This window comes from Cyanistes caeruleus, chromosome 21 (assembly GCF_971803275.1).
Source record: "Cyanistes caeruleus chromosome 21, bCyaCae1.hap1.1, whole genome shotgun sequence".
In the NCBI taxonomy this organism is placed as follows: domain Eukaryota; kingdom Metazoa; phylum Chordata; class Aves; order Passeriformes; family Paridae; genus Cyanistes; species Cyanistes caeruleus.
Window position 1 is genome coordinate 9,183,450 of NC_141721.1, and position 26,086 is coordinate 9,209,535.

Genomic DNA, 26,086 nt, shown 5'->3' on the forward strand with positions numbered 1-26,086 from the left:
TGGCGAGGGACACGCAGAAGGGAGCGCCCCGCGGCGCCGGCGGGCGCTGAGGGCGGCGGCGGGGGCGGAGCGGCCGCACTTGCGGAGCTCCACGGCCGCGCATGTACCGCGCGGTGATTGCCCGGCGAGCGCGGCGGGGCGGGCCGGGCCGGGCCGGGCCGGGCGGGGCCGCCTCCCTCCCGCCCGCCTCCTTCCCTCCCTCCCTCCCTCCCTCCCTCCCTCCCTCCCTCCCTCCGCCGCTTCCCCGCCGCCGCCTCGCCTCCCGGCCTCCCTGATGCCGAGGGATGGATAGAGCGGCTGCCCTGCGAGCCGCCGGCATGCTGGAGAGGAAGGAGCGGAGCGGCGGCGAGGCCGCGGGGCCGCGGGGCTTGCCGGCCGTGCGGAGCACGCTGCAGCAGTGCGGGCTGCTGCAGGACCTCATCGACATCTCACTCTCCAACCTGCGCGGGCTCCGCACCAAGTGCGCCGCGTCCAACGACCTCACGCAGCAGGAGATCCGCACGCTGGAGGTACAGCACGAGCTGGCAGCCGCGGGCGCCGCAGCGGGGCCGCGCTGCCGCCTCTGCCCCGCACGGCCGGGGCCGCGGCCGGGGCCTGCCGCTGCCCGCCGCCCTGTCCCCTCGGCACCGGGGCCGTGCCGTGCCCGCTCCTTCTCCCTCGGGCCGAGCGCTGTTGGCGGGGGCAGCGGCGCCCCGGCCCTGCCTTGTTGCTGTCAGTGGGCTCGGCGCTCCCGGCGCGGGGCCCCCGCCCGGGGAAGCCGCGGAGCGGAGCGCGGTGCCGGCGGAGCGCGGACAGGTGCGGGGCAGCCCCGGGCTGTCGCGCGGGTGTGCGCGGGACTCCGTGATGCCGTGCTCGGCCGCCCTGCCGCGCCTGGGGCCTGTGCTGGGCTCCAGTGTCCCTGTGGAGCGGGATGCGATGCGAGGCGCGGAGCAAAGGTGACTCGAGGCTCTCTGGCAGGAGGTGTGTCCCCACACCGCTGTCCTGGCGAACTGGGAAAACTCCCCTTTGCCTCAGGTCCTTGGTGTTTGCTCCTGATGGTTCCTGCCCTCTGCTCCAGGCCTGTCTCTCTATCCCTGGCTCCGTTTCACTGATCTAATCTGCTCCTCCTTTTCTCTCTGTTGCTGTGGCTCAGACAGCATCATGGACGGGGCTGGAGAGATGTTCTGCTGTTTAGAAAGATTATATGAAATTCTTCAAGCACAAAACATGCGCTGCTGTGATGCTCTCAAAGAAGAGCTGGATCTGTACAAAAGTCTGTATAAGTATTTAGAAAGGGAAAATAGATGTATTTTTCCTTAGTTCATCTGGCCTTTAGATAATTAATAACATTTCCTTTTTCCTTCTGTGCAGGTAGTTTTACTCTAAGCAAGCAATCCCCTCCTGTCCCCTTCTTTGATTCAAGTTTGATATAAATGCTAATGCTCCTCTTCTCTACCTGATGCTGGAGACTGTGGAGCTGGATAGAGCTTTGGGCTTTTTTAGGAAGAAAGGATCATCACAACACTGACTGTAATAAACCTACATGCTAAAAAATCAATCACGTGAGAAATGAAGGTTGGGAAGAAAACTGTGAAACAATAGGTGGTAGGTAGCTTTTGGCACAGCCTTGTGAAAATCTATCATTCTTCCTTTATTCTTTGACATTTTTTTGTGGTTTTGTTTATTTGGTTGGTTTGTTTTGTGGAGTGTTTTGTTTTGATTGGTTCTTTTTCGCACCCAAATTTATAGCGCTGTTCTTCCTCCTGTCACCTCCAAATAGCATTCAAAAGGCTATTCTCTATGAAACAATATTTGTATAGCCTTTTGGCAGCTCTGCCGAGGGCCTTCTTGATGCCCAAACAATGTCAATCTGCATCATTTTGGAAAATGATCATCACTATTTTGCTAGTGGACCTGTTCTAAAAGAAAACCTTTATTCACAAAGTATAAAGGCCTTTTATGATCTTGAGGCTCTTCTTAAGGCAACAAAAGCTGTTTCTAGTGATAGTTGTTGAGTGTATACATACAATCCTCTTCAGCATTTATCTGTTTAAATGCTGTGCCATGTTCACTGGTGATCATAAAATTTATGTTCAGAAGAAAATCTCTTTGATGTACAGTCCAGTATGTGATTTCTCTGGGAATTCAACCAAGTGCTGGATCTCTGCCCACACATGGAGCTGTGGGCATGGGCACAGACTCCGTGTTCTTTGCACTGTTGGGTAGCCTGCACCAAAATATGTCAGGCATAGCCCAAGTCTGGTGCTTGACTGTGGTCACAGAGCCAGACAGCAGGAGCTCAGGGTCTGTGTTTGCTTCCCCAAGCTGTCATTGCTTCCCCCTGAGGGATGTGGGCCCAGAGCTGTCTCAGGTACCAGGTGGAGTTCCCATGCCCTGATTCCTGTGCCGGCAGTGCCACTGTGGCTGTGTGGCTCTGCCTGTGGGGTCATGCCAGCACAGATGTGAGCTCTGGTCCTGCAGGGAGCTGGGTACTGGTGGTGCAGGCAGTTGCTCAGAGATCTCCAGGGCCTGCTGTGCTTCTCTGGTGGCCTCCATGAGTCACCAAATGACTCTGTGGGTCATGATTAGTAGCTACTGGTGGTACTGGCAGTGCTGTGAGCCACATCTGTACTATACATCTGTCCTAAAATGGGAGCTCATCTAGGCTGGGGCTGAACTCTCACAGGGCTTTTCTTCTGTGCAAAGAATTCAGAGGAAAAAGAATTGTGAAAACTTAGTTCCATTCATATAACTGGTAAACTGTGTAGTGACATGTTGTTGCCACATCAAGAACACGAACCTAACCAAGGGCACTTGGGCTCACACTTAGCTCCCTCCCCATTTACTGCAATGCTTTAAGTCCTTCCTCATTCCTCTTGCTTGTAAGGTGTTCTCAAAATAAAGCACGTAGTAGATAAGGATTTCAAACTGGACCTTGGCAGGTACAGATAAGCACTCATGGTGGCTCAGAAGAGTTCAGGGAAAACTGAGATACAGGAAGGAGAGGAAAGAAAGTGCTGTGGGAATTGCTTGCAAAGGATGTGTTGAGTGTAATGTGTTATATGAGCTGACCCTGTTTCAGGATAGGAAGGCCATTTCTTAGAAGGGCAGGGAGTTTCCCTGTAGTGGAAGGTAGGTTCTGTTAGTTTGGTCATTAGCAGACTGGGTTCTTAGATGCCACAAGGTCTAGTTTGGGTTTTTTAAAGTTTTATATGTTCTGCCCAGTAAGTGCTTGAGTGTTTTTCTTTTTACCCAGTGCTGGTCTGTGCTTTCAGTTCTGTTCTAGCAGGTTTACTCACTTCTCAAGTTGACTACAAAACTGAAATGGAAAATAATGGTAATTTTATCCCATATGTAAGACACAAAAAAATGTCTGCCATGTAGTGAGCATCCAGTGTTGTTCCAAGCATCCTTCAAAAGAAATAGCTCTGTCAGACTTTACCTCTGTCCTTACACTAATCCCTTGTATGACTCAAATTGGTTTTGCAAAGTTAGAAGCGTATTATTTTTAGCTGTATTTCTTTGTGAAGGCAGTATCTTTCTGGATTCATTTCCCTGGTTGGAGAACTGCTGGTTGGACTAGCCATCTGTGGTGAAGAACATCCAACTTAAAACTGCAGCTCAAACCAGCCTGTTCGAGGTGAGCAGAACACAGTCACAGGTACTGGCAACAGGAAAGGTTCCTGTGTTTTTTTAGCTGGAAACAGCTGGCTTGGTGAGCTGTGGGAATCCGCAGACCCCGTGGGACACCTTTCCCCAGTGCCCCAGTTTTGACTGCAGCAAAGATGAGACAGGAAGGCTGAGCTGTGAGACCTGGAGTGGATTTAGACTGCAGATATATTTTCTTTCTAGCTGGGTTCTTGCCTCAGAAGAGCTGACTGCAGGGGCTCTGGCATGGCAGCTGCCTCCAAACTGGTTATGGTGGGAGTGTCGGGGTGAGGCAGTAGCACACATTCTGATTTCTGCCTGCTCTTTGGGAAAACTGTCCTCCTGGCTCTCTGGCCAGACTAGGTGTGTGATAGAGACACTCCTGGCCCTGTGTGTGAAGATCTTCCTCAGGAATGTCTTCTGTTCAGCACCTTCAGCAACAGAGCCCAGAAAGTCTGACTCCAGCTGGGCTGGAGTCACAAATAAGTCAGTCTACTCTCCACAAATCAGTCGTTCACAGTGGCTGAATGGTACCTGTGGATTAAATCTGTTTGAACTTGCTTTGGCATTATCTCAATTCATTTGGCAATTTGTCTAGAAAAGGCTTATCTTACCAAGCAATCTCTGAACAGAAACAAATGCTTTGAAAATGGGGGGAGGCATGAGGGAAGAAGAAGAGGGATGGTAATAGTCCACACTTGCAAATTGGAAGTTGGGCATGTATGCATAAGGGAAGGACAACTATGTTTGCAAATTGGAAGTAGTGGGAGTAGTGAATTTTTCAGGCCAAACTGCAACCTGTAGCCACATGTTTATGAGCTTTGTTCAGCTGAAGAGACTTCCTTTCCCAGCAGATATTATGTAAGAGAAGAAGAAAGTCTCTTACTTCATCTTTTTTCATATATGCAGCACATTTGTTTTTCTTAAAATGTCTTTTGTTTTTGTAGGACTCTTTCTCCTTTCTTAAATTTGTGCACTCTTTGTACAAGATAGTCTTCAACAGAGATTCTGTTTGACTTGGCAGAAGGGAAGACCATATATTATTATCTAGTCTGCAGACATAATCTTTCCATTGTGACAGTTATGATCAGAATTTCCACATCATAATGGAATTTAGCGCATCTTCTACCATTGAATTTATATAAATGTTGACACAAAAACTCAGCAGCAGTGTTTTCACTTACCTGAGCTCCCAGGACAAGCTCTGGTGAGCAGGTTTTCATCAATATGAAGACAGGACAAGGGGCTCTTCACTTTTCTGTCAAGCTCTGTGTACTTCTTGCCTTGTTTCATGGTGCACTGACTGGGAAGCAATAAAGGAAGTGTTAGAGTAAGGCTCTGTGCTGCCTTTGCCTTTCTAAGGCTGCCTGTGTGGTCCCTGGATCCTGGTAACACCATTACTCCTGCTCATCCTCCCACAGCCCTGGAGCTGCAGTGCAGGAGTCCAGCAGAGCCTGGCTGGCACCTCTGTCTGTCTGTGCCTGCACACAGCAACAGGAACCCACAGCCTGTGGTGCCACACAAGCCTCAGTCTCTGCATACCACTTCTAACCTTTTGTGCATGCACAGAACTGATCTCATCAGGGAGGCAGCCAAGCTGAGCCCCAGCTGTGTCCAGCTGAACTCCTGACTGTGACCAAGCTTGCCCAGATCCCACCTGCGCAGACCTTGGCCTTCTAGTCCATTTCCAATGCTGTGAACTGCATTTTACCCAAGGAAAGCCCCGATCAGTGTTCCAGCTGCATGCTAGAGACACATGTACAGCAATGAGTCAGCATGGGGTACACAAATTTATCACCTGCTTTGGTCATAAATAGGAACTCTTTAACAAAGAAGTCATGTGACATACCAGATTATTTAGGGAGTAGTGTCTGTTACAATAATAATTTCAACTAAGACAGTGTAATCTGTCAGATGCTTGAGGGATAAACCCTCACCTTTCCTTTAAGATTAATATTTCTTACCCTTATTTTCAGCTTAGAGGGATTTGTTTAGGTTTTTTTCTTAGTAAAAGGAAAATTATGCTGAAAGCAAGCCTGTCTATCTCCCACTATTAGGGGGCTTGAAGAATGTGTTGGCTGGATTACTGCTGTGGTGAAAGGCACAGAGTGATGTATGGATGATTCTGACTCAGCCAGCTCTCAGACTTCCCTCCCTGCTCATTTCTCACTCCTGTTGAGCAATCCCACACAGTCAACACTACCAGCAGCACAGAGTTGCCACAGCAGGCAAATCCAGGGAACAGAAGCTCTCTGAATCTGGAAACACACCTGCTCCAAAAGAAATGGGGAGTTCTTCCAAGACATGCCTTGTGAGCAGTTGTGCATGGAAGTGTGGTGGGCGTTCCTGCTTCTTGGTGGGAGTGTGCACCTAGTCAAACTAGTACATGATTAGGAAACAGTTTGGCATTCCGGCTTAGCAGCCAGTCCTCATCAGCATAGCCCCTGCAATCTAGGACAGTTAAACAAGATAAACTCTGCCTTGCCTTGTGGGAGGACAACTGGGAAACACTAGAGTTTACAGGTAGTCAGAGGCCTTTTGACTAAAGCCAGAGCTGCACAGAGCTCCTGTGCCACATAGGAATCCCAGAGGCTGTCCCAGCCAGCTGTGCTCCTACTGCACACCTCCAAGGATGTGGGGTAATCACTAGTGCAGCTGTGGTGTTCACTTGCACCTGTGCTAGGTGACAGTCACCTGTTCTGTGCTCAGCTCCCTGCTTTTTGCACAACCTGTTTAAAATGAACCCTGGGGCATTCCTGAGGTGGAAACTCAAAACTTAGCTTAGGCCTTGCTCTTGGGGTTTGAGGGAATCACAGCCCAGGCTGATCATAGGTGTCTGGTGTTTATCTGGCTCAAGGTGCAGCACAGGAGGCTGAACTCTGAGGTCTTGGGGCTGGAGGCAGATGGAAGATCCAAATCTCATTGGACTTATACACCTGAGCTCAAGACTGTTCAAAATCTGTCTTTAAAGGTAAAATACATTTGTCATTTCTGTATGTATTCTAAAGTGAGCAGAGACCAGGTCTCTCATTCCTTTTATGCCTAGTGAGAACATCCAGTTGGTTCTGTGTGCATCTTGGGGAAGCTAGGAAGGATTACAGGACACTTAAGCAGCAGAGTAAGGAATCAGGTTTTGGTTGGAGTTATGCAGTGCCCCTGATAGGATGATTAGTAGTTACCCCACATGGAAGAGCTCTAATAGCAGAGGCTCTGAGCTCTCTTTAGAGCAGTAATTAACATGGCACTGAGGAATGCTGCTGGGATGCAGCAGATCCAGGCTCTGATCTGGTCTGATCTGATTCTGCCAGAACAGGTCATTGACCCCAGTGTTCCGCATGCAGCCAGGAGCCTCGGGGCTGGGACCTTGGAAAGCTTCAGAACCTTTTTGCAATGAGTTTAGCACCTTCTTTCCCAGTTCTGCTCTTCTTATATGCTTCTAAAACGTGTGTTTGTTGATTTATCAAAGAACTTTCACTTCTGTTTGAAGCAATCTAAATTTAGAAAGGAAGTCTTGAGCTCCTCATTGTTGCTGTGTATGGGTTATTGTTGAGGGCTGCAGGTTCCAGTTTATTATTATTATTATTATTATTATTAGTTTTATTTCTAAACTGAAGAGAATAAATAATTAGTAGGTTTTACAGATTGAGAGCCACAGATTGATTTTTGGCCATCAGCACTAAAATACATTGCTAGGGGAGGTGATGGGCTTGTCAGTAAGTGCAATCATGGGGAGACGTGTGTCCATGCCCCTCATGCTGCCTGCAGCGCTCTTGGAGAACCTCTCCACACCTGGTTCTTACCAACTTTCTAGCAACATTTTTCTTCTTCCAGAGCAGTTTTCCCTTTTATTTCTAGAATAATCTAGAGGACTAAATCCTGCTTTAATACAGTTATGTGGCTCCTCTGAAATAAGCTAAAGTAGGGAGATCTTGTTTTTCAAAGCTTTCTCACTTTTTTAGATGTCTCCTTAAAAACTGTTATCTGCCAAGCAAAACACTTCAGACCTTTTGTCTTTATGAGCAAAACTGAAACTTTCCACAGAGTAAAACATTTCTTACAAAGTCTTCTAACATTAATTTCCCGTAATTTCTTTAGAGACAGATCTGAGTGGCTCACGCCAGCATCATCTAGTAGTATAAAACTGTGAGTGCAGATCAGATGCAGTGTTTTTTTCCCCTCATTTTAGTGAATTCTAGAAGCTATGCCCTTGCCTATCCTCCTGTGTTTTAAGGAAACAATAGACTAAAATCCACAGGTATTGTTCTAAGGAGACTGATCTGTTTGGGGAGTTCTGCACAGGCCTTCAGCCTTCTCCCTTTGAAAGAAGAAAGGTTTCAGGTTTTTTTCTCTTTTTCCTGTGAAACACAAGGGCGTCTGGAGTAGCTCTGGAAGAGCCAATGTGAGCACAAGCACCAAAGACTCTTAGCATTTGTTCACACAGCTAAGCTGAGAGAAACCCCAGAGTAGATCTCAAAGGGCTTGTCAGTCCCATTCGTATTCAGACAGGGTATTATGTGTGTTGAAACTAGTTTGGTCTTGCTTTGTGGGTCAGGTGTAATATTTGTAGAACCACTGGCTGACTGCTAAAGGCCTGATTTGAGCACTGCTTTATTGGTAGCACTTTGTGTGGGTATAACAAGACAGAGTTTCTGTGGGATGTCTCTCCATGCAGCCTAAACTCCTGGGCCTTTTTGCAGTCATGCCTAGGGACTAGAGTGGAATCTGTTTGGAAGGAGACTTTTGAAACTAATGTTTGGAAGGAGAAAGAAATGCTACTGTGATCTGGGTCTTTAGCTATTGAACTGAAACACTGGCTGGGTTTGTGCTGAGACTGCTTTTGTAGGAAATGCAATCCTGCTTTAGGAGATGTTTTCTGTAGTGATGCTGAATGCACCTCTGCAGCAGTAATTACCTATTTACCTCTAACTGACTGTGTCTTATCGGTTCTGACCTGCCAGTCTGTGACTGGAGGGGAAGCTAACATAGCGAGAGCTAGCCAAATACTTCTACTAGGGTGACATTAATGTTTAGTGTTTAATTCTTGTGGAAACTAAATCTACAACACCATTGTGCTGCCAAGGCAGCTTCCAGTTCCACTGATCTGTTCTTTCCTTATTTTTTTCTACCATGCTGTTCAAATTGTCTCAGTTGCCAAGAATAACTAGTTGGAGTTTGAGGTGAAGAGGTCTGCAGTCAGTGGACACCTGGCAACATAAGATTTCAAACTGAAGGCAGTGGCAGCCCTGCAGTCAGTGCAGTGGACGGGGAGTGTGCTGGCAGCAGATGCAGTGGTGGTGCAGCCCTGCTCTGAGCTGGAGTCTCCAGGAGTGTCTGGGGGTTCCTTGCAGCTCCTCCCTTCAGTCAGCTCTGCTGCTCTTCTAATGAAGGGGCAGATCCTGCCTCTAGCATTTTATTAACAGACTTTTCAGTGTCCTTTTGAACTATTATGCCAAAACAGGACATGTTTCTCACTGTTAGAGACTACTGCTGTATACGAAAAAGGTTCTGAGCCTGCAGGGGAGCTTACAGAGACATCCATGCTTGTTTCTGACCTTCTTCCTTGTGCTAACTTAGCTAGGACTAGCTAAATCCTGCTAGGCTTAACCTGCATCCTCTTCCAGTTCTCTTAATGCAAAATACTTCTGGTCCTTCGTCTTTCCTAGGCTGGGCTCCATGATGTCCCTGCTGCCCAGGGCCTCCTGCTTGTGCCTGCAGTGGCTGTGTCCTGCCTGTCCCCGCCCTGCAGTGTCGGGGTTCAGCAGCTGAACCCAGCTGCTTAGCTCTGCCTCAGCCCAAGGTTTTGTCCTCTAGCCCCAGCGCTGTGACAGCCTTTCCAAGGCCCCACAGACATGGCCTGACTCAGCAATTTTCACGCTTCTGGCTTGATCTTTCCTGCAGCTGTAAAACTAAGGTGCAGGGGGGAAGGGGAAACACGTGAGGAAACGCATGGTCTGATCCCTGCCTCTCCCTTTCACTCCTCGTGGATCCTCCACATAAATAGGCTGGCTCAGCCCTTTCGTTCTTCCTGTATTCCTGACATGAGGAGCCTGGTGTGAGGTCTTTGCCACTGCAAAGATGCCACAAAAAACATGGCCCCTTTATACTGCAAAGAATAGTCTCTACATTCAGGCTGTGTTTTACAGGGTGGGTTTGCAGCATGGTCTGTCAGCTTCCCTGACAGAGCCTCAGTGGTGTGGGAACAGCTTCAGTGAGCTCTGCAAGTCTCTGCATTGCTAGAATTCTTTAGAGTTCTTCTGAGTGCTGAGCCTTCAGCTTCATCATGCAAGTAGCTGTGGCTCTAAGATTTATCTAACCTCAAACTCTGGGAGACAGAACATGGGGGAAGTTGGAGACCCACCCTGATGCATGAGGGATTTTGAAATTTATCAGTAAGAAACACTCATTTCTTTGGGAAAAATGATTTTGAGAGCTTTTCCTCTAAGATGACTGATTGACTGCAAACAGACTATCTTCTGGGAGGTCGGGGTGGGTACCATGGTACAGCTTGCTTTGATCTCAGGTAGCTGCAGCAGGATCACGTTTAATTACTTTGAAAGCCTGTCTCTGAGCAGTATATTCTCTTCCCCCAACTGGGATGGACTTCATTATACAGAGGACAAAAGTCTGTATTTTCTTCAGTAAGTTCTTATTTTCATGCATAACTTTGAACTGGGTAGTAGTGCATTTGAACTTTGGGGCTACTTTAGATTTATACTTAACTCTCTGATGTTAGTTTTATGCTCATATCTCTTATATTTGAGGTATGAAATAAAGCTCTTCCTCAGAGGTTGAAAGACATGGAAAAATCTGCTGTGAGATGTGTTGCTTTATCTCAAAGCACATATCTTTTGCAGCAGGGTAGCTGTTGCATTCCTATAATGTATTGTCCAGATATTATTTAATCTATAAGACATATATTTCACAGTACAGCTTTAAAGCAAATGGCCTTGCAAAGTTTATAGTACTGGCCAAGTACTTTCCTCTAAATTATTTTCTCATGTTCCAATGAGCTTCTGCTTGCCATCTGCCCTTCACACAGTCGTCATATCATGTCTGTTCTTTAAAAGACAATTTAATTAGATCTTCTTTCAGTAGGTTTTAATCAAGTGTTATGGGGCTGCTGGTGAATTATTTACAGCCGTATCACTTGATGGAACACTTAGTCTACTAAAGGTATCATGTAGGTGACATCTGCAGTAAAGAGTAGAGCTAGCTTTGCCTGAGGGACCCCACTTAAGTTCCTTGGGGTTGTCCAGTTGACATCAGATGGATGTGGGATTATGTGAGCCCACTTTCCTTTACAGGAGTAGCAACTGAATGTGACTGTACTGAAAACAAAGAAGTTGAAGCAGTTTAAAACTAGGGTAAGAGCTGAATTTAGCTCTAGTCTCTGCTGGCTCAGTTCTTTTATAAGTGCCTTTCAAGGCTGAATACCTTAAACAGCATGGCCTTGACCCCCACTTGAAGCTCCAGCTATTTAAACACAAGTACTGTTGTACTGTCTTCAGACTTGGTCTGATGTTAAAGTGTGTTTTGGATAAGCATGGGAGTGGAAAACAACACTCCTATAGCAAAGGATAAGTAACTGAGAAAGTGGGTATTTTTAGAATACAGAAAAGTTCTTTTTCTGCCTTATTTCACCTGACTCTTAAATTGGTAGAAATTCTACAGTTAGAAAATAACCTTTCTTTTTCCATCTTGTTGAATGCATGTATCAGCAACATTGCTTTTGCCAGTTCAGCTCCCATTCTGCATGAGACATCCCCAGCATGAGGCTGCCATACACCCAAATACACCTGGAAGTTTACAGCAATAACTGTTCAGCTATCTGTTAGCATCCAGAACTGACATCTAATTGTTCTTCTCCCTTTTGAACCATGTATGTTGCAAGAAATGTGTTATATGATGGTCTCATATGTAACGTGCAAGTGCTGCTACCCACAGCCTAAATAATATTCAGTGTTTGTATGAAGATTTAATTTGCTCACACCTATCTCTGAAATCCCTGCCACTGAAATGATTACAGGAATGCTTTAAAGTCCAATTACTCTTAAGCGCCTTCTCTGAATTTTTAATTTGCTTGGACCTTTTCCTGGGGCTGACAGTGAACTACTAGTACAGCTGGCAATAAAGAACTGTATGTAGGAAAGCGACCCCTACCATTGCCCAATCCATGCGTTCTTTGCAGTGGGTAAGCGCAGTTGTTTAACTTCAGGGAATGATGTACAGGGAGGTCCTGGAAACCCCCAAGAGACCAATAGAGAATTTAGCAGGTCGTTGTATCTCGTTGGAGATCATTGTGTGTCATGAGCCTTTTGTCAAGGACAAAACTAATTTACAATTTAATTGTGTTGAAATCCTGGATGTGTCAGCCTGCTTAACAGGCTCTTCAGAAGGGACAATGGGGTGAGAAGTTGTGTACTCTGCAGTTCCCCCTGCAATAAGAGGGACGACTGCCTACGCTCAACCCATGCTTTGATCCTTCCTCATTCTCTAGAATGACCAAAGACAAGGAGGGAGTTTTTAATGTTGGCAAGTGAAAGCTGAGGACGTTACAGTCTCACTGAGAGGAACTGAAAGCAGTCGGCCTATTCATGAGAAGCTTTTCTAACTTCTCTTGGCAAGCAGCAGGGACAGACACATTTCAGAGAAAGTGCTTCTAGTCCTGATTTTATTTAGTGTTTGGGACAGGACAGTGTGGAAGTTGGGACAAAAAGAGAATTAACTGCACCTTTATTGCACTGTAATTCTCACATTGCTGCTGCAGATGGCCTGGCTGGGAGACAAAGGGAGCCTTAGCATTGCTTATCTGGGTTAGATATCTGGAGCACGCACCTGACAGGTTACCTGCGAGTCTCAAGGTTCACATTCAGGTGACACTGTATAGTAGTTGGCTTTATAGTGGTCCCTCTCCTTTCAGCTGCTGTGCAACCCACAGGTGTTTTCCTCTCTCTGTCTGCCATTGCTATTTGTTGGTTCCATATGGATCATCCCTGGTCCCAAGCGTTGTGCAGCTGCCGGGAGACTCTTTACAGCAGAAAGTGCTGCTCCGTGTCACTGGGAGCCTTCCCCTCCCCCAGGGTGGGATAGTCCTTGTGTCACGTGATCTAACAGAGTGGTTGGGAACTGATGGTCCAGAGTTCATTTCCAGTTATTATTGTAGTAGGGAGTCAGGCTGGATCGAGGTACTCATTTCCAGCACAGATCATATACCCTTTGAAAGCATAAACAACCTCTAGGTCAGTTTTACTTAGCTTCGTACGTTTCAGCTAAACAGGAAGAGCAAGCGGGAGCTGAAGCACTGCAAGAAGCTGGTTCAGCACTCATCCATACTGGACTAAGTAAGGTCCCTTTCAGTAGAAAAAGATATACATGGAGGACTAAGCTGTAAAGCAGCAGTGGAAGCTCCCTGTTTTTGTCTCTTGAGCTGGTCATCTTAACTGCAATGCCATTTTTCTCATTATCTAGGACCCTACAGAAGCCCTTCACGGACAGGATCTAAGATAACTTTGAAGGCAGGCACGTTCAGAAGTTGTTGCTGTGGTCTCTTATTGAAATTGGAGATTGAAGGGGCTGAACTAGGTGAATCATTACTCTCAGAGTATGAACTTGGAGTGTTGGAGAACCATGCCTGGTGTTTGTGCAGACCCAGCAGCAGCAATCCATATGTAACTATAGTCAGGGTGGGAGCACCAAGTTAGCAACAGTAAAGCCTCCCTCAGCTGTACTTTGCTGCATGATAATCCAGCCTTCTGTTAGGATTTGAGGCTGACACGACACTTGGCACAGCTTAATATCTGTACATGGAGATGAGACTAACTTGTGGTGGCTGGCTGTCATTGTCCATTCCAGCTGGAATTTGTGCTGTCCTGGGAAATGGGGCTCAGGCAGCTCATGGAGAAAACTGGGGTCAAAGGCTGTTAAATTCAGAGTGCAGTAGAGATGCAGAGCCATTGGGGAAGGGGAGCCTCTGGGCTGGACAAACAGGTCACACAGGTTTCCAGACACTCTATCCTACCCAAGCAGGGCTGCAGGAGCTGGATGCTTTCAGGTAGGAGCAGCACTTTGTGAGATAGAAGTTTGGCAGAATTTAAGTTCCATCAAGTTCTAGAGTGTTTAAGCTTAGTTTAGCAAGAATCCATCTGAATAGTCAATAATTTGACTTCTTTGCAGTTAATAATTAAGTTCCTCCTACAAAGCACCACTGATATAATTAAATTTAGTTTATAACTCAAGATTAACAGCTTCATTTGGTCCTTGCTATAACCTTTCCTTCAGGGAGAGACCAGCTAGGATATGAGGATCTGACCATTTGTGCCCTCTTTAGGGAGCAGAGGTCACATCCTGCTCTGTCTCTGTAGAGGTGACTCCTACACTCCTGCTCTTCCTGTTGCCTCTCTCGCTCTGCCTGCGGCCCTGCAGAGTTGAAGGGGAGTAGGAAGGAAGAGCCAGACCCAGTACAAAACCTCACTGAGCAGTCAAAGACACCCAATATCTGACCAGCAGCTTTAGATCAGAGTAGAATACACAGCTTATCCCAGTAACTTCAAAACAAAATCAGGGAAAAGGCCATAAATAAAACCTTTCTGCAGCACCATCTTCTGTCTCACAGCCTTTCCCCTCATTGCACATTTAACCCAAACTTCTTCAAGCAACCCTTCATTCTCACTGCAGTTATACTGACTCCATCCCTGGGATGGTCCTGGGCTTTCAGAAAGCATCTGCAGAGCCTTGTCTGGGACTGTGATGTTTCTGATTTTGAGAGAGCAGGAAAGCTCACCGAGGGATGTGGAACTGCAGAGAGAGGAGGCTTTGGACAGGTGCTGGTGAGAATGTTTGTTTGCTGAGAAGGAAAGACAGCTGACCCTGGAGGCAACTCATTGACAAATGCCATTGCCAGTTCTGGAGGGAAGATAAATCTCATACAGTCCACTGAGACCATTTCACTTTTTAATTGTTTTAAGAGTCTCTCCTAGAGCTGAGCTGTGGGGGACACGATTAACTTGGCAGCAGAATCTCAGTTACATTCACAGTGTTTCCAGTCCTGTATTTCATGTCTCAGTGCCTGTACACAGTACTTTGGGAGCATTCTTGATAATTGGTGAGCAAACTGAAAATCTATGATCCCATTGCATGGCAGAACATACCAAAGCTTTTCTTTTTCCCTCTTAAAATCTTGTGTTATAGGTTCAAAGCATTTTGAACAGAGTGGGGTTTAGTGTATTTTGTTCTTCCTGACAATCCCAAAATACAATCTCATAGCAGCTTGTTAAAATAAAGCTGTTTTGCTGTTTTAAAAGACAGAGAATGTGGCAAGTTGCCACATTCCAGTTAAGCAATTTCCTACAGTTGACTTTTTTTTATTGCATGTTTTTTTCAGCCATGTCCTTACTCTGTTTTCTCTGCAAGAAGCCAAAATACCCCAGACAGGACAGAAGCCCCCACCTCTGTATTAATACTTGAGGCAAACTCCCCTTCCTGCTTCTCATCACGAGAGCAGAACATGGAGCCTTGGCACGGGGGACTGTAGTGTATGGAATTTTTAAGAACTGTGGCATTTTTGGCAACAGCATTTTCCTTCATGGGGGTAGATTTGCCTTTTTTTATTGGAGCAGCCCTCAGAAGCAGCTCGGCCATGGAGGCATCCTCCCATAGACTGCAGGCTGTGCTGAGCAGCGAGCGGGCAGCAGCTCTGCAGTTGCAGGCAGCGAGGCTGCTCCAAGTGCCAGCTTCCTCCTCGCTGCTGGAGGGGAGCAGGATGTGCCTCGCTGAGTTCAGTGGGTGGATGCGTGTCCTGTGAAATTGGGGTTTGGCAGGTGCATGTAGAAACCGAGTAACTGATTTAAGAACATCTGCTGAGTAATTGAGAAGGAAGAGCAGGCAAGTCCTCAAGGTAGTGAGTAATGCTACAGCTTCCTATTTCTGGGTGACTGTGCTCAGTCCTCTCCCTTTCTCTTTTCAGCTGAAGAAAATGATTGGCAGTGGCTGTGCTGAGGAGGCAAGACTGGACATGCAGGGGCTTTGCAGGCAGGCCGTGGAAATGGGCTAGAGAGCCTGGGCAGCCAGACTGCTTCTGTTGAGCTCCCAAATGCCTGTAACCTAACCCAGCACAAGGCCCAGCTGTACTTCCAGGAGAGCAGGCAGCACGGGCAGGACCTCGTCCAACATTCAGGGAAATCAGGGCATCTGGAAGTTTCAGATAACTTCAGTGCTCTTTGAATGAGATTACAGTTGGAAAGCTAGTAATAATAATCTGCTGCTGATTATTTGCACTTTAAAGATTATACTGTAAACCATCTAGTTGAATTTATAAATTTCCTTTGTCAAAACACAAAAGAGAAATAAGAGTATCTATGAAGGAAGGATGGAGGTAGAAAGGTTTTTTTCCTTCTTTTTGTTCAAGACATTTTTGGATTCAGAAGCTGATTCTAAAGCAAGATCGCTGATACTTATGGAATCCTGCTATTTTGTTTGCTCATCCTATGATGGCTGAGCACTGTAAGTTTTGCATTTGTGGAAATCCTCAGAGTGACTGAGCTGTGGAAGGACAGCTCATGTGCGCTATTTTTGAACAAGCCAAGTATCAGGAAAGCTGAGTGTGGGCACTGACTTTATGCCTGTGAGACAGGTAAGAAGCTGTCTGCAGCTCTGCTGGATCCCCATGTCATTTACAGGCCTTTGCTGTGTTTCTGGCTTTGGTATTCTGGAGGAGTGTTAGAATTGCTTGGCATTTAGAGTCTTCCACTGTACATGTGTGGCATTGCATCTTTCTACAGCATCCTCAGGATCCAGGATTTTCAGTAATGCCTGACTTATCCATGTTCCTTTTGGAGAGATCAAAGTGAAGTACTGTAAATGAAAGTAGTCGGACAAACCCATGAGTGATCTTTGTATAACGATGCAGAGCTGCTTGGCTGCAGTGAAAAATCTCAGCTCTTGTGGCATGAATTTGTATCCAGCACTCAGAGCTGTCCGCTGGCAGGCAGAGAAGTACAACACAGAATCCCTTTGTGTTTCCCCTGCTCTTTGGGAGGAGAGTATTTCCATGACAGACTAGCACACAGGCTGTTACAATGGCTTTTTCTTTTCTCCTCGGCAGTTCGGGTTTTGTGTGTTTCTGGTCGATGTGGCTCAGCACAGTGAGTCCCTCCTCTGGTCTGAGCAAGGGCAGTTGAAACCCTGAACCCTCAGCCTGCTCAGCTTCTCTCCAGCACATAATCCAGGGAGATACTTTAAGACAAAAGGGATGTAACTCAGCACAAGGAATGCAAAGGGGTTATGAAGAAGTTTTCTGAAGAACATTTCCTAAAGAGCGTGAAGAGCATGAAAAGCGAAAAGAGAAAATGGAATGAAAGCATACAAGTGTATAAATCACCTTTTAGAAATGTTTCTTAGAGACCGATGCTCTGGAAATTTTTCTGAATTGTGGAAATGATGGCAATTGTGAGAACTTTGCTACTCGAAAGGCCTTTTTCCAACTCCCAACTGGAGCAAAAAAGTCAGGCTCAGATTTTTTACAAATTCTTCATAAAATAATTTTTGGACACACAAGCACAATGCTTAAACTCTGATCTTGAACTGGCACATTTTCTTCCATTGTACATTTAGTGCAGATTTTTATTAGAAGAATATGTTTTGAGAACTTTAATTTGCTTCCATAGAATGCTTTGAAAATGAGAAACTTGGTTTTAGCCAACTGTCACAATACACTTCACTTGAATGAACAAAACCTAAGGAAAACCAGCCCTAACCCTAACCTCCTGTTCTGCTTAGGTACAGAAACAAATGTGGTATGTGAAGCTTCTGTGGAAGCTCACAAAAGGAATGGATATTGTACCTGCCTGAAAGATGCTGAGCTTGGAGCTTGTTATCTTTGTATTTGTGATCTTTTTTCAAGTGCTGATTGAAATCTTTCCAGGCTGCTGTATGATGCCAAGGAGCTGTTGCAGAACTGTCTGGTGGGTGGCCAACTGCTGCTTATCAGTCCCCTCTGTATTTTTCCTCATACAACTATTACTGGGTCAGCAGCTGTATTTTCCTCTACTTTTTAAGTGGGCACAACATTGTTTAGGTGACCTAAAAACCATGTTTTTTTTAAGAGAAAAGAATGAAGACATGTACTTTTCAGGGTTGGGAATCTGGGTTCAGGTGTCTGTACTCTAAATCCTGTATTTGTATTTAACTAGTGATAGAAACCCCTCATGGTTTTTACGGGCAAATGTGAACCAATAAGTGAGAGCCCCAAGGAGATTTTTTGAAAAATAAAATGTGAGCAGTGAGCCATGGCAGCTTTCTCACTCAGTGTCTGTGAAAAAAGAAATGTGACCCCAGTTCTTGCCAAAGTAGCTCAGTTCTTTCTAGCAGAAAGCCAATAATTGGGAGCATTTCAGAGAATACAGTTTCTTAGCTGAGATTTCCCAGGGTGCAGAGATAGAACATCTTCAGCTCGAAGGCCTGCAACCTACTCCTACAGAGATTTAACACTTTTCTGTGTAAACCTCTTCCCCAAAGCCCAGCCTGGCAGCAATCTGGGGAACTGTGTGCCATGGAGCAGGGGAAGGTGGAACTCTTGAAGTGTTCAAATAATTGAGTCAAACAAGCAGAGGATTTGATTTTGTTGTGTTTTGTTTCCTTCCCTTGGTCTGCTAATAAGCCTGCTAATCTGTCTCACTCCCCAGCCAGTACGTGAGGGAATGGTAGAGACTGGAGGTTTGTGCTTGTATTTTACTGAGGCTACAAAAAAAACCTGTGTAAGACAAAAGGAAGATGATTGGAAAAGCAAGGGGAAGAAAAATGGAAAAAGCCTTTGGGATTAGGGACGGCATTCTGGGCAGTAAAATGCTCCATTGAAGGAGCTTGGTTCCTTCCAGCACCTCTCATTTCTGGCCTGGGGAGTGTTCAGGCCTCATCCAAGATGTTCCCCTTGGAGCTCACTGTCTGTGCCAGCTCAGGATGCTCAGGACCTGCAGAATGAGGCTTGCAGTGAAGAAAGGGAAGTGCAGGAATATGATGGGGACCTAAAATGAGTCATTCTCTTCCTGACCTTGCTGAAGGAAATGTCTGGCTTTATATTGTCTGCTGTAAACTCACCTTTATTTGGGCTCTAAGTTTACACATGCACAGCTTGTTGGTGTCTTTATTTCCACTTCCTGCACCATCAGTCAAATACACCTGAGAGCTCATTCAGAGATGTGTGAGAATGATTAGTGCCATCATAAAAACAATGGAGGATATTCTCTTTAAAGGTACTTTAAGTTTTGAATTTTACAGAGAGATCCATGGGCTGTTACACAACTCATGCTCAGAGCATGGCCTGGTGCTTCCTTTTCAGATTCTGAGCCTTATTCCCTGTCACTTGCTGCCTTCTGCTGCAGTTGCTGGAAAGCCCACTGAGGTGGGGGGGTATCGTTTTCTTAATGGAATGAGAGATCCAGTGGATTTGCCAAGATACTGAATAATTCTAGAGGCAGAGTATTAGTGTTATGATGGGGCTGCATTTGCCTCTGTAGGACTTTAGAGCTGGACAGGTACTTGTTTACCTGCAGTACTTTGGGAATACTGTGGTATTCTTCACAGCAGGGTAAATCCATCGGCCTGCTCAATGGCCATGCACCAACTCCATGAGGGATGGGGAGCCTGAACAGGTCTGCAGGGCAGTGTGAAGTAACAATACCCTTCAGGAGAGGCTTGAGGCAGGAGGAGGTTGCTGTACTAAGCCTGGTGAAGCGTGGCTGAGGTGAAGAAGCTCGCTGAGTGCTGAAGAGCTGTGAGCTGAGAGGAGCAGAGCTGCAGATCTGATGTGGCAGCAGCAGGGCTGTGCTCAGCAAATGGCAAGTACAGTTCTTAGTCTTGCAGAATGCTCTCAGTCATTCTGTTACACTTGTGTGTCCTCGGGTAGCAAAGGAAGGGGGAGGGCTTTCATTTTTAGTGTTCAGTGGGTGTGAAATCTCTGATCTTTAAGCAGAGGACTGTTCCTGTAGCTGCATTTGGCTTGGATGCCTCACTGAGATGAAATCTTTGAAGACAATTATGTTATGAGACTCAGGGAACTACTTGATTGTGCAGTTTTATCCTCACACTCTTAGCTGGGAAGGCCTCAACTGAGTGTTTACAGCCTCAGTCACTCAGATTGTGAAAAAGAGAAGAGGGGAGAATAAAAGGAGTGGTATGTGGCCTCCAAGTGACCCAGAAATGATGCTGTCAGCATCATTTGACAAAGCAGAAATAACATACTGTAGTGTTTGGGCAGTGGCTATTGTGTCAGCCTCAGGCATGACTGAAGGTTCAAAGGAAAATCCATCCATCTGGTGTTCCATCTCTCCCTACCCCTCTACCTCTCTGTGCTTGTATTTACCAATTTCTCCTAAGGCTTCTCCCCCCCAGCACACCTTGCCTACACATTTTCCTGCTGGCTTGTGCTGAGTCCTGTTTTGCAGAGTTTGTTTAGCAATGCATTGAGAAATGATTTCCTTTTCTGTTACGAGCCCAAAGTCCCTCAGTGGCACAGCTGGGTCTTGCGGGAGCAGCAGGGCTGGCTCCAGGGCTCTGTGGTGGGACTGCCACCCGGGGGCTTGTTCCATCCATGGCATCCTTCTGCTTCCCAGAGTCCGCTGGTTAGAGCAGAGCGCTGAGGGAGCTTTCATGGTCCCTTTTCAGAGCTGCCCCTTCACTTTGTGCAGGTTATTTTTAATCCTTCTTCCTCTTTTTTCTTATTTTTAACAAGTTGCTACTGCATGGAGTCCTTTGAGTGAAGTTCCTGAGGTGTTGGTGGCACTTTTCTGCAGCCAGTCTTGTTCAAGGCATTGTGCCTGTAGCCCAGCACAGCAGTCACCTACAGACCTGGTGCCTGTGGCTGCACCTGTGTGATCAGTGGCAGAGGTGGATAGGAAATGCACCCAAGTGAGCAAGAACTCTGGCTACCATATCAGCACAGCTAAAGAAACAGAAACCAGGCCTCACATTCTGGGCAGGTGTCCTGCTCACTGCCAAGCTTCTTGCTGAATGAATCAGCTGGGTTCAAGTAGAGAATGTGAATTCCACAGGCTGCAGGTCAGAGTCTGACGTGTAATGAACCTCTTTTTTCTCACAGGTGCCACCTCAAATAAAGCAAAATGACTTTGTTGCCAGATATTTCTTTATAATATTTTGTCTGATACTCATTTTATTATGTGTGGCTGGTGAAAGTACAGGTCACAATATCATCCTTTAGTAGCTTCAGTTCTGTTGGTTTTGAGGCCAAAGCCATCTGGGTCACAAACTGAGTGACCTAATTTTTCAGGATCCAAATAATTCCTTGAAATGAAGTGTTTTGCTTCTCTTCCTCTTACTTTGGGTTGTGAGTTTTGCTCCTGTGCAGATCCTGTGCTTGCCTTGGAAAGAGCTGTTTGAATTTCATGCTGATCTCGAGGTAGTTTGGAAGTTTGTGAGATCGAGACTCTCCAGCTGAATCCTGCTTTATGTGACTGTTCCTAATGGAAACACAGATGGGAAGGATGGTTTTCTCTGTGGCTGAACGAAGTGTTCTATGAACAGGTTTGGATCAGATTTCACTGCAAATTGAGCATATGCCATGTGAAAAGGGTACAGACCCACTCTCTCAGTTTAAGCAAGCAGATTTGGTTCTATACCAGTCAAAACCAGGCAGTGGTTCAATTCTCCCTGTACTGGAAAGGGAACACTCCACAATGTTGTAAGGTATCTTTATACCTACAAGCACAATGAGGAGCTCTCTGAACACAGTGGGAAATGAGAATTTCTGAGGCTGCAGTTGGTGCTGGTGATGCTGTGATCAGATGCTGATAACCATCCAGATAGCTGGGGGCATTCAGATGAGTCAGCTGCTGAGAGCTTGAGTTCACAAAGGAGCAGCTCAGTGCTCTGTGGGCAGAGCTGCACACACGGTTGGTTTGTTGTCAGCTGAAGGGCCCTGCAGACCTTCACACTGGAGCAGAAGTGGTTTGGATGCGTGGCTGCACACCACAAAGGCCTGTCCTGTGCCTGCACATCCTTGGCAGAGCTGAGCCTAGAGCTGTGTCCTGTGATCCCCATCTGCCTGCTCCTGCCTCCCAGGCACACTGGGAAAACCTTGGCGCTATTTCTGTGCAATGATTCCTTGGACACTTGTCTTGGTGTATTCCTTGGAGACCCCTCTGGCCCCACACCAGCACTCAGGCTCAACAGCACTCTGATCACACCTGAGTTTGCCTTGATTCCTGCATTTGGGAGACGGTTCTGCTCAGGACATGCTCAGCTGCATTTCAGTCCCAGCTGGAGAACCCAGTCAGCACTTCTAACTCTTTTTCGGTGTTTGCAATTAGGCATTCCCACAGGGTTAGTATGGGATCTGGGGGCCATGGTAGCTCCTCTCTCCAAAACCCAAGGGGCAGGGCTGCTTTTGAGGCCGTTTCTGAGATAGACCCTGAGGCAGAGCAGGCACTGACCCCGTGGTGAGTGCCTCGCATGAGGAGGGGTTGGTTCCTTGTGTGAGCACCTGCACAGGGGCTTTATGAGCTCTCAGAGCCCAGGCTCTGACCCAGATATCTGTGTGCTGTATAACAGGGATATCCTAGGATTTTCCCTTGCATGGATCAACCCCACTGCACCCTTTTTTCACTTTAAACCGGATGGCTTTGAGAAAGTGCCCTGAAGTATCCTCACATGCTGCTGATCTCCCAGTAGCTGGTGAGATCTTTATCAGTTTCTCACATGGCTGCCCAGCCTGACTTCAGAGACAAATTTGGCAAGTCCAATTCTGATCTTTTTATGTTCTCTGCCATGCTCAGGTGGCCTAGAAGTTTTTTTTTTTGTCCAATATAGGGTTTGTGTATATAATGGCCTGGGGAAAATAGATAAGAGTCAGCTAAAGGTGTGAAGTGAATCCACTTTCACTGGATGCCTTCAGATGACTCATCTGACTTTCCCCAGTACCCTGTGCAGATAAACTCCAGTTCAGAAGTTTTGTCTTCTGTTTCAGGAGGCAGAAATGCAGAACCTCCCTCATACTCTGATCCTAATCTACCCAGTGCAGTGTCCTGCTGCACCAGGAGCTGCTGGGGTGCTTCAGAGAGTGCTCCCTGCCCTCTGGGCTGGTTCTTGGCAGGAGGTTAATAGCGGAGTTCCTTCCAGATTAATTCTTGTCTGAGGCAAGATAGATGATTTGCATTTCTCTTAACCACATGCAAGATCTGGGCCATACATTGATCTGATCCTTTTAAAGTCTTAGCTGCCAGCTGGGTAAATTGCAGGGCAGGACTTGGTTTTAGCCTTGGAAGTTTCGGTGTAAGCTCATAATTATTGTCTCCTCCAGTGCTGCCAGGCTCCCTGAGATTTCTTCTCCGGGCACAGGAGCAATAGGATCTGCTTTTGACCATGTGCTTGATTTGTTGATTAAATTATGACAGTTGTTTGTTTTGGGTGTTGCAAAACTCCTCTTCTAAACATTGCATATGTTTCAAGTCAACAAGAAAAGTTGCCGGCTTCACTGAGCAGATTATAAGTTTTGTGAAAGTGTGAAAACATGGCATTTGGTTGTGAAATGTATGATTGAATCAAACTTGGTCTCCAACTGTTGATATTCTGAAGAAATTTTGGCTGGCACTTTGGTATAGCGGAGTCCCTCTGCCTGTCTCCAAGTTGTTTAATTTATAATTTCCATTCTGTGCCGTGGTTTCCTTTTTTTTTTTTTTTTTTGTGAATTGAAAATTATTATTTTTGCTGCATTTATAGGGTATTTCAAGATATGCAGATTAAAAACATGTGCCTAAGCCACAGAAAGCTTCAGACTGGGTTTTGACCAAGTGCAGAAGCTGCAATCGCACTAAGTTTAATGCCTTTTAGTGACTCTGGAACAAGATGCCACTCTTCTAAACATGAATAAAACAATCAACAAGAATCTGGGGGAGAGTTGATCCCCAAATGCATGAAATTTGATTTCTCTGGTTAGACACCATAGCTATTAACATTCTCTGACAAGAACTGAAGAAGTTAGAATGTGATTTCTCATCAGTTAACCAGAAATACTTGGGCTGCAGTTTGACTACAGAATTCTTCCAGCTCTTCCTTGTAGTGCACCCCAATGTCAGTGATCTTATTTTACAGATGCTTTCCTGTGCCATGTCTGCAGAAGTGCAGCTGAAAAACTTGTTGGCATTTGCTTTTTGTTTATCATCCTCTAAAGTCCCAACTGTTGGCTGGAGGTCATGGATATGGGCAGACTTGTATCTCAGGAGATCTGCTGTTTATTTTGCAGAAATAAATAAAAAAGTACAAGCTTGGCAGTTTTCTCCTAAACTTCTTGGACCTGCTTCTCATCTGTGTTGTAAAGGGATCTTTTGAAGGTGCTCTAAGGAGATGAAGATGCATCCGAGAGCACCTGGCAGCATGTGCCCTTCTCAGGGCAGTGAGAACTGCTGTCCTGGCTACACCAGGAAGAGCAGCAGGGCTCTGCCCGGGAATCAATGATTTGCTCCAGCTGCTCCATATCCTGTCTCTGTTCTTGTCCTTTCCCACCTCTGTGAGTTCAAGGCTGTTGGAATATTGCTGCTTCTGGTGTGGGGTTTGCCATTTGTGATGAGTAGGACGTGCCATTTAGCAAGCAGGCAGTGAGTAGCTACTCTTGGCTTTATCTCTCAGTCTAGTTTGTGGTTGGAGACCTGTGTGCTGGTTGTGGGTTTTTATGTGCGTCACTGAACCCAGAAATTTTATTATATTCTCAGAAAAGGGTTTTGCAACAGCTCAGCTATTAAAGCCAAACCATGTAGTTTAGTAAAAAGTCTGGGCAGGAAACAAAATGAAATTCATCCTAGGGGAGAAGCGTGGTGCATGTAGGCTGGGAAGAGAATGCAAATATACTATTTATAGGACTAGGGGAAAACAAATTTGGACTTGAGGAGTAAATGCGAAGGAGTTATCCGGGAAAAACCAGCTTTGGCCCTCTGAGACACTCAGACCTGTGCTGCCAGAGTGCTTATCCATTTTGGAGAATTCGTTACATTCCAACAAAGAAGAAAAGGTTGACATTGAAATCCGTGACATTGAAATCCATGCTGCACAGAGCCCCTTCCACTGTCCTTTAGGAGTTTATGCTATGGATGATGCTTGGGAAGGGGAAATACTTGAACCGGTATTTTTTTAAGCAGTACCAAAACAGCTGAGGCCAGTGCCTGCTCCTGGGGGTTCCTGCAGGATGAACAGGCAGAGCTGCGTGCAGGGAGAAGGGGAGGGATGAGTGCATTTGCTCCTGATCAGACTGATCAAGTCATTGGCAGAGCCAGGAGTGCAGCCCAGCTGTGTTCTCTTACTCATGTGATGCTTCTGGTGTTACTCTGAGGTTGGCCAGGAGAGCTTCTGCGAGGAGTGCAAAAGCAGTGGCTGTACCTCAGCAATGTCCTGCCTCGAGCAGCGTGCTGTCCTCGTGACACTGCACGCTGGAATGGGATAACGTGGGGCACACACTTTCTGTATTGTTTCCTTTACATAATTTGTGATTTTTCATGTATAAATAGATGCTAAGCCCTCCTTCCACTGTGGTTTTTGGAGCAGATACTGACACCTCCATTGCCTGCAGTTCCTTGCTTTATTCTGGATCATGTGCTACTTTTAGGGCATTTGCCAGTTATTAGTGTTCCATATAACGAAGCGTGGGGCTCTGACTTTACAGAGTGTGCTGATAGTTCATCCTTCTTCCAGGAAAAATAAATTTTGCCTGATGGGAGATCCTACAGTAAAACAACAGATTACAGTCAGACTGCAGAGCTGAGCTGCTGCTTTACACACAGGCTCATCAGGGCTAGCTGTACCAGTTCCAAAATCACTGTGCAATCTTGCCTCGGTCCCTAGGTGCTCCGCAACGCTGAGGCGTGCCCAGGAATGGGGAAGGGTGAGGTGAACCAGGGGCAGCAGGAGGAACATCCTGCAGTGCCCTGGGAATTCCATGTACAGGCTTACAAACACAGGCTGAGCTGTTTGCCTGGGGCTGGATGTTGTGGTTGCAGTTTGTGTATCAGAACACATATCGTCATTGGCCCTTCCCTCGAGTGGCCTCTGGAAAGAGACAAGGCTTGGGTGATTTCTGTCTTCTCTTTTCCATGACATAGCTATTGCACGTTGGGAAGCTGTTTTTCATTTGTGTAGGCTGATTTTTGGCATACTGGGGGCTGTTAAGTATACAAACTTCCTGCAGCCTCTTCTTTCTGTCTGTCCTGAGGGGCCCTTGCCCATCTCCTCATCCCAGCCTGTCCAGTGTCAGTCCATAGAGGGGAAAGGCACACTGAGAAGAAAGAGCATTTAAACCAAGCCCTAAGCAGGAAAATGCTTGGGACAGCACCTCCAAGCCCTTTCTGCCATGGCAGTGAACAGGAGTGCTCTGTGGACAGGCTGCTGTGGGAAAGGATGTGTGACAGTGAGAAAGCAGAAGGTCAGGACTGAGGCAGCCAGTGACACACATGTGCCCCTGCCTGTG

General features: G+C 46.4%; 1 protein-coding gene across 9 annotated transcripts in view; it reads left to right on the top strand.

Annotated features, from left to right (window-relative positions):
- Positions 1-145: 145 nt before the first annotated feature.
- The window catches only part of KSR1 (kinase suppressor of ras 1), a 51,101-nt gene continuing 25,160 nt past the window's right edge, over positions 146-26,086 (top strand). For 2 of the 9 annotated variants that reach the window (XM_086859354.1, XM_086859356.1), the window contains exon 1: positions 146-509. Coding sequence is in view for 5 of the 9 variants with exons in the window: in XM_086859351.1 (XP_086715477.1) it covers positions 285-509 (225 nt within the window). In the remaining 4 variants the exon portion in view is untranslated. The remainder of the gene's footprint in view (positions 510-26,086) is intronic. The other 7 variants (XM_086859357.1, XM_086859350.1, XM_086859351.1 and 4 more) reach the window with 6 other exon arrangements.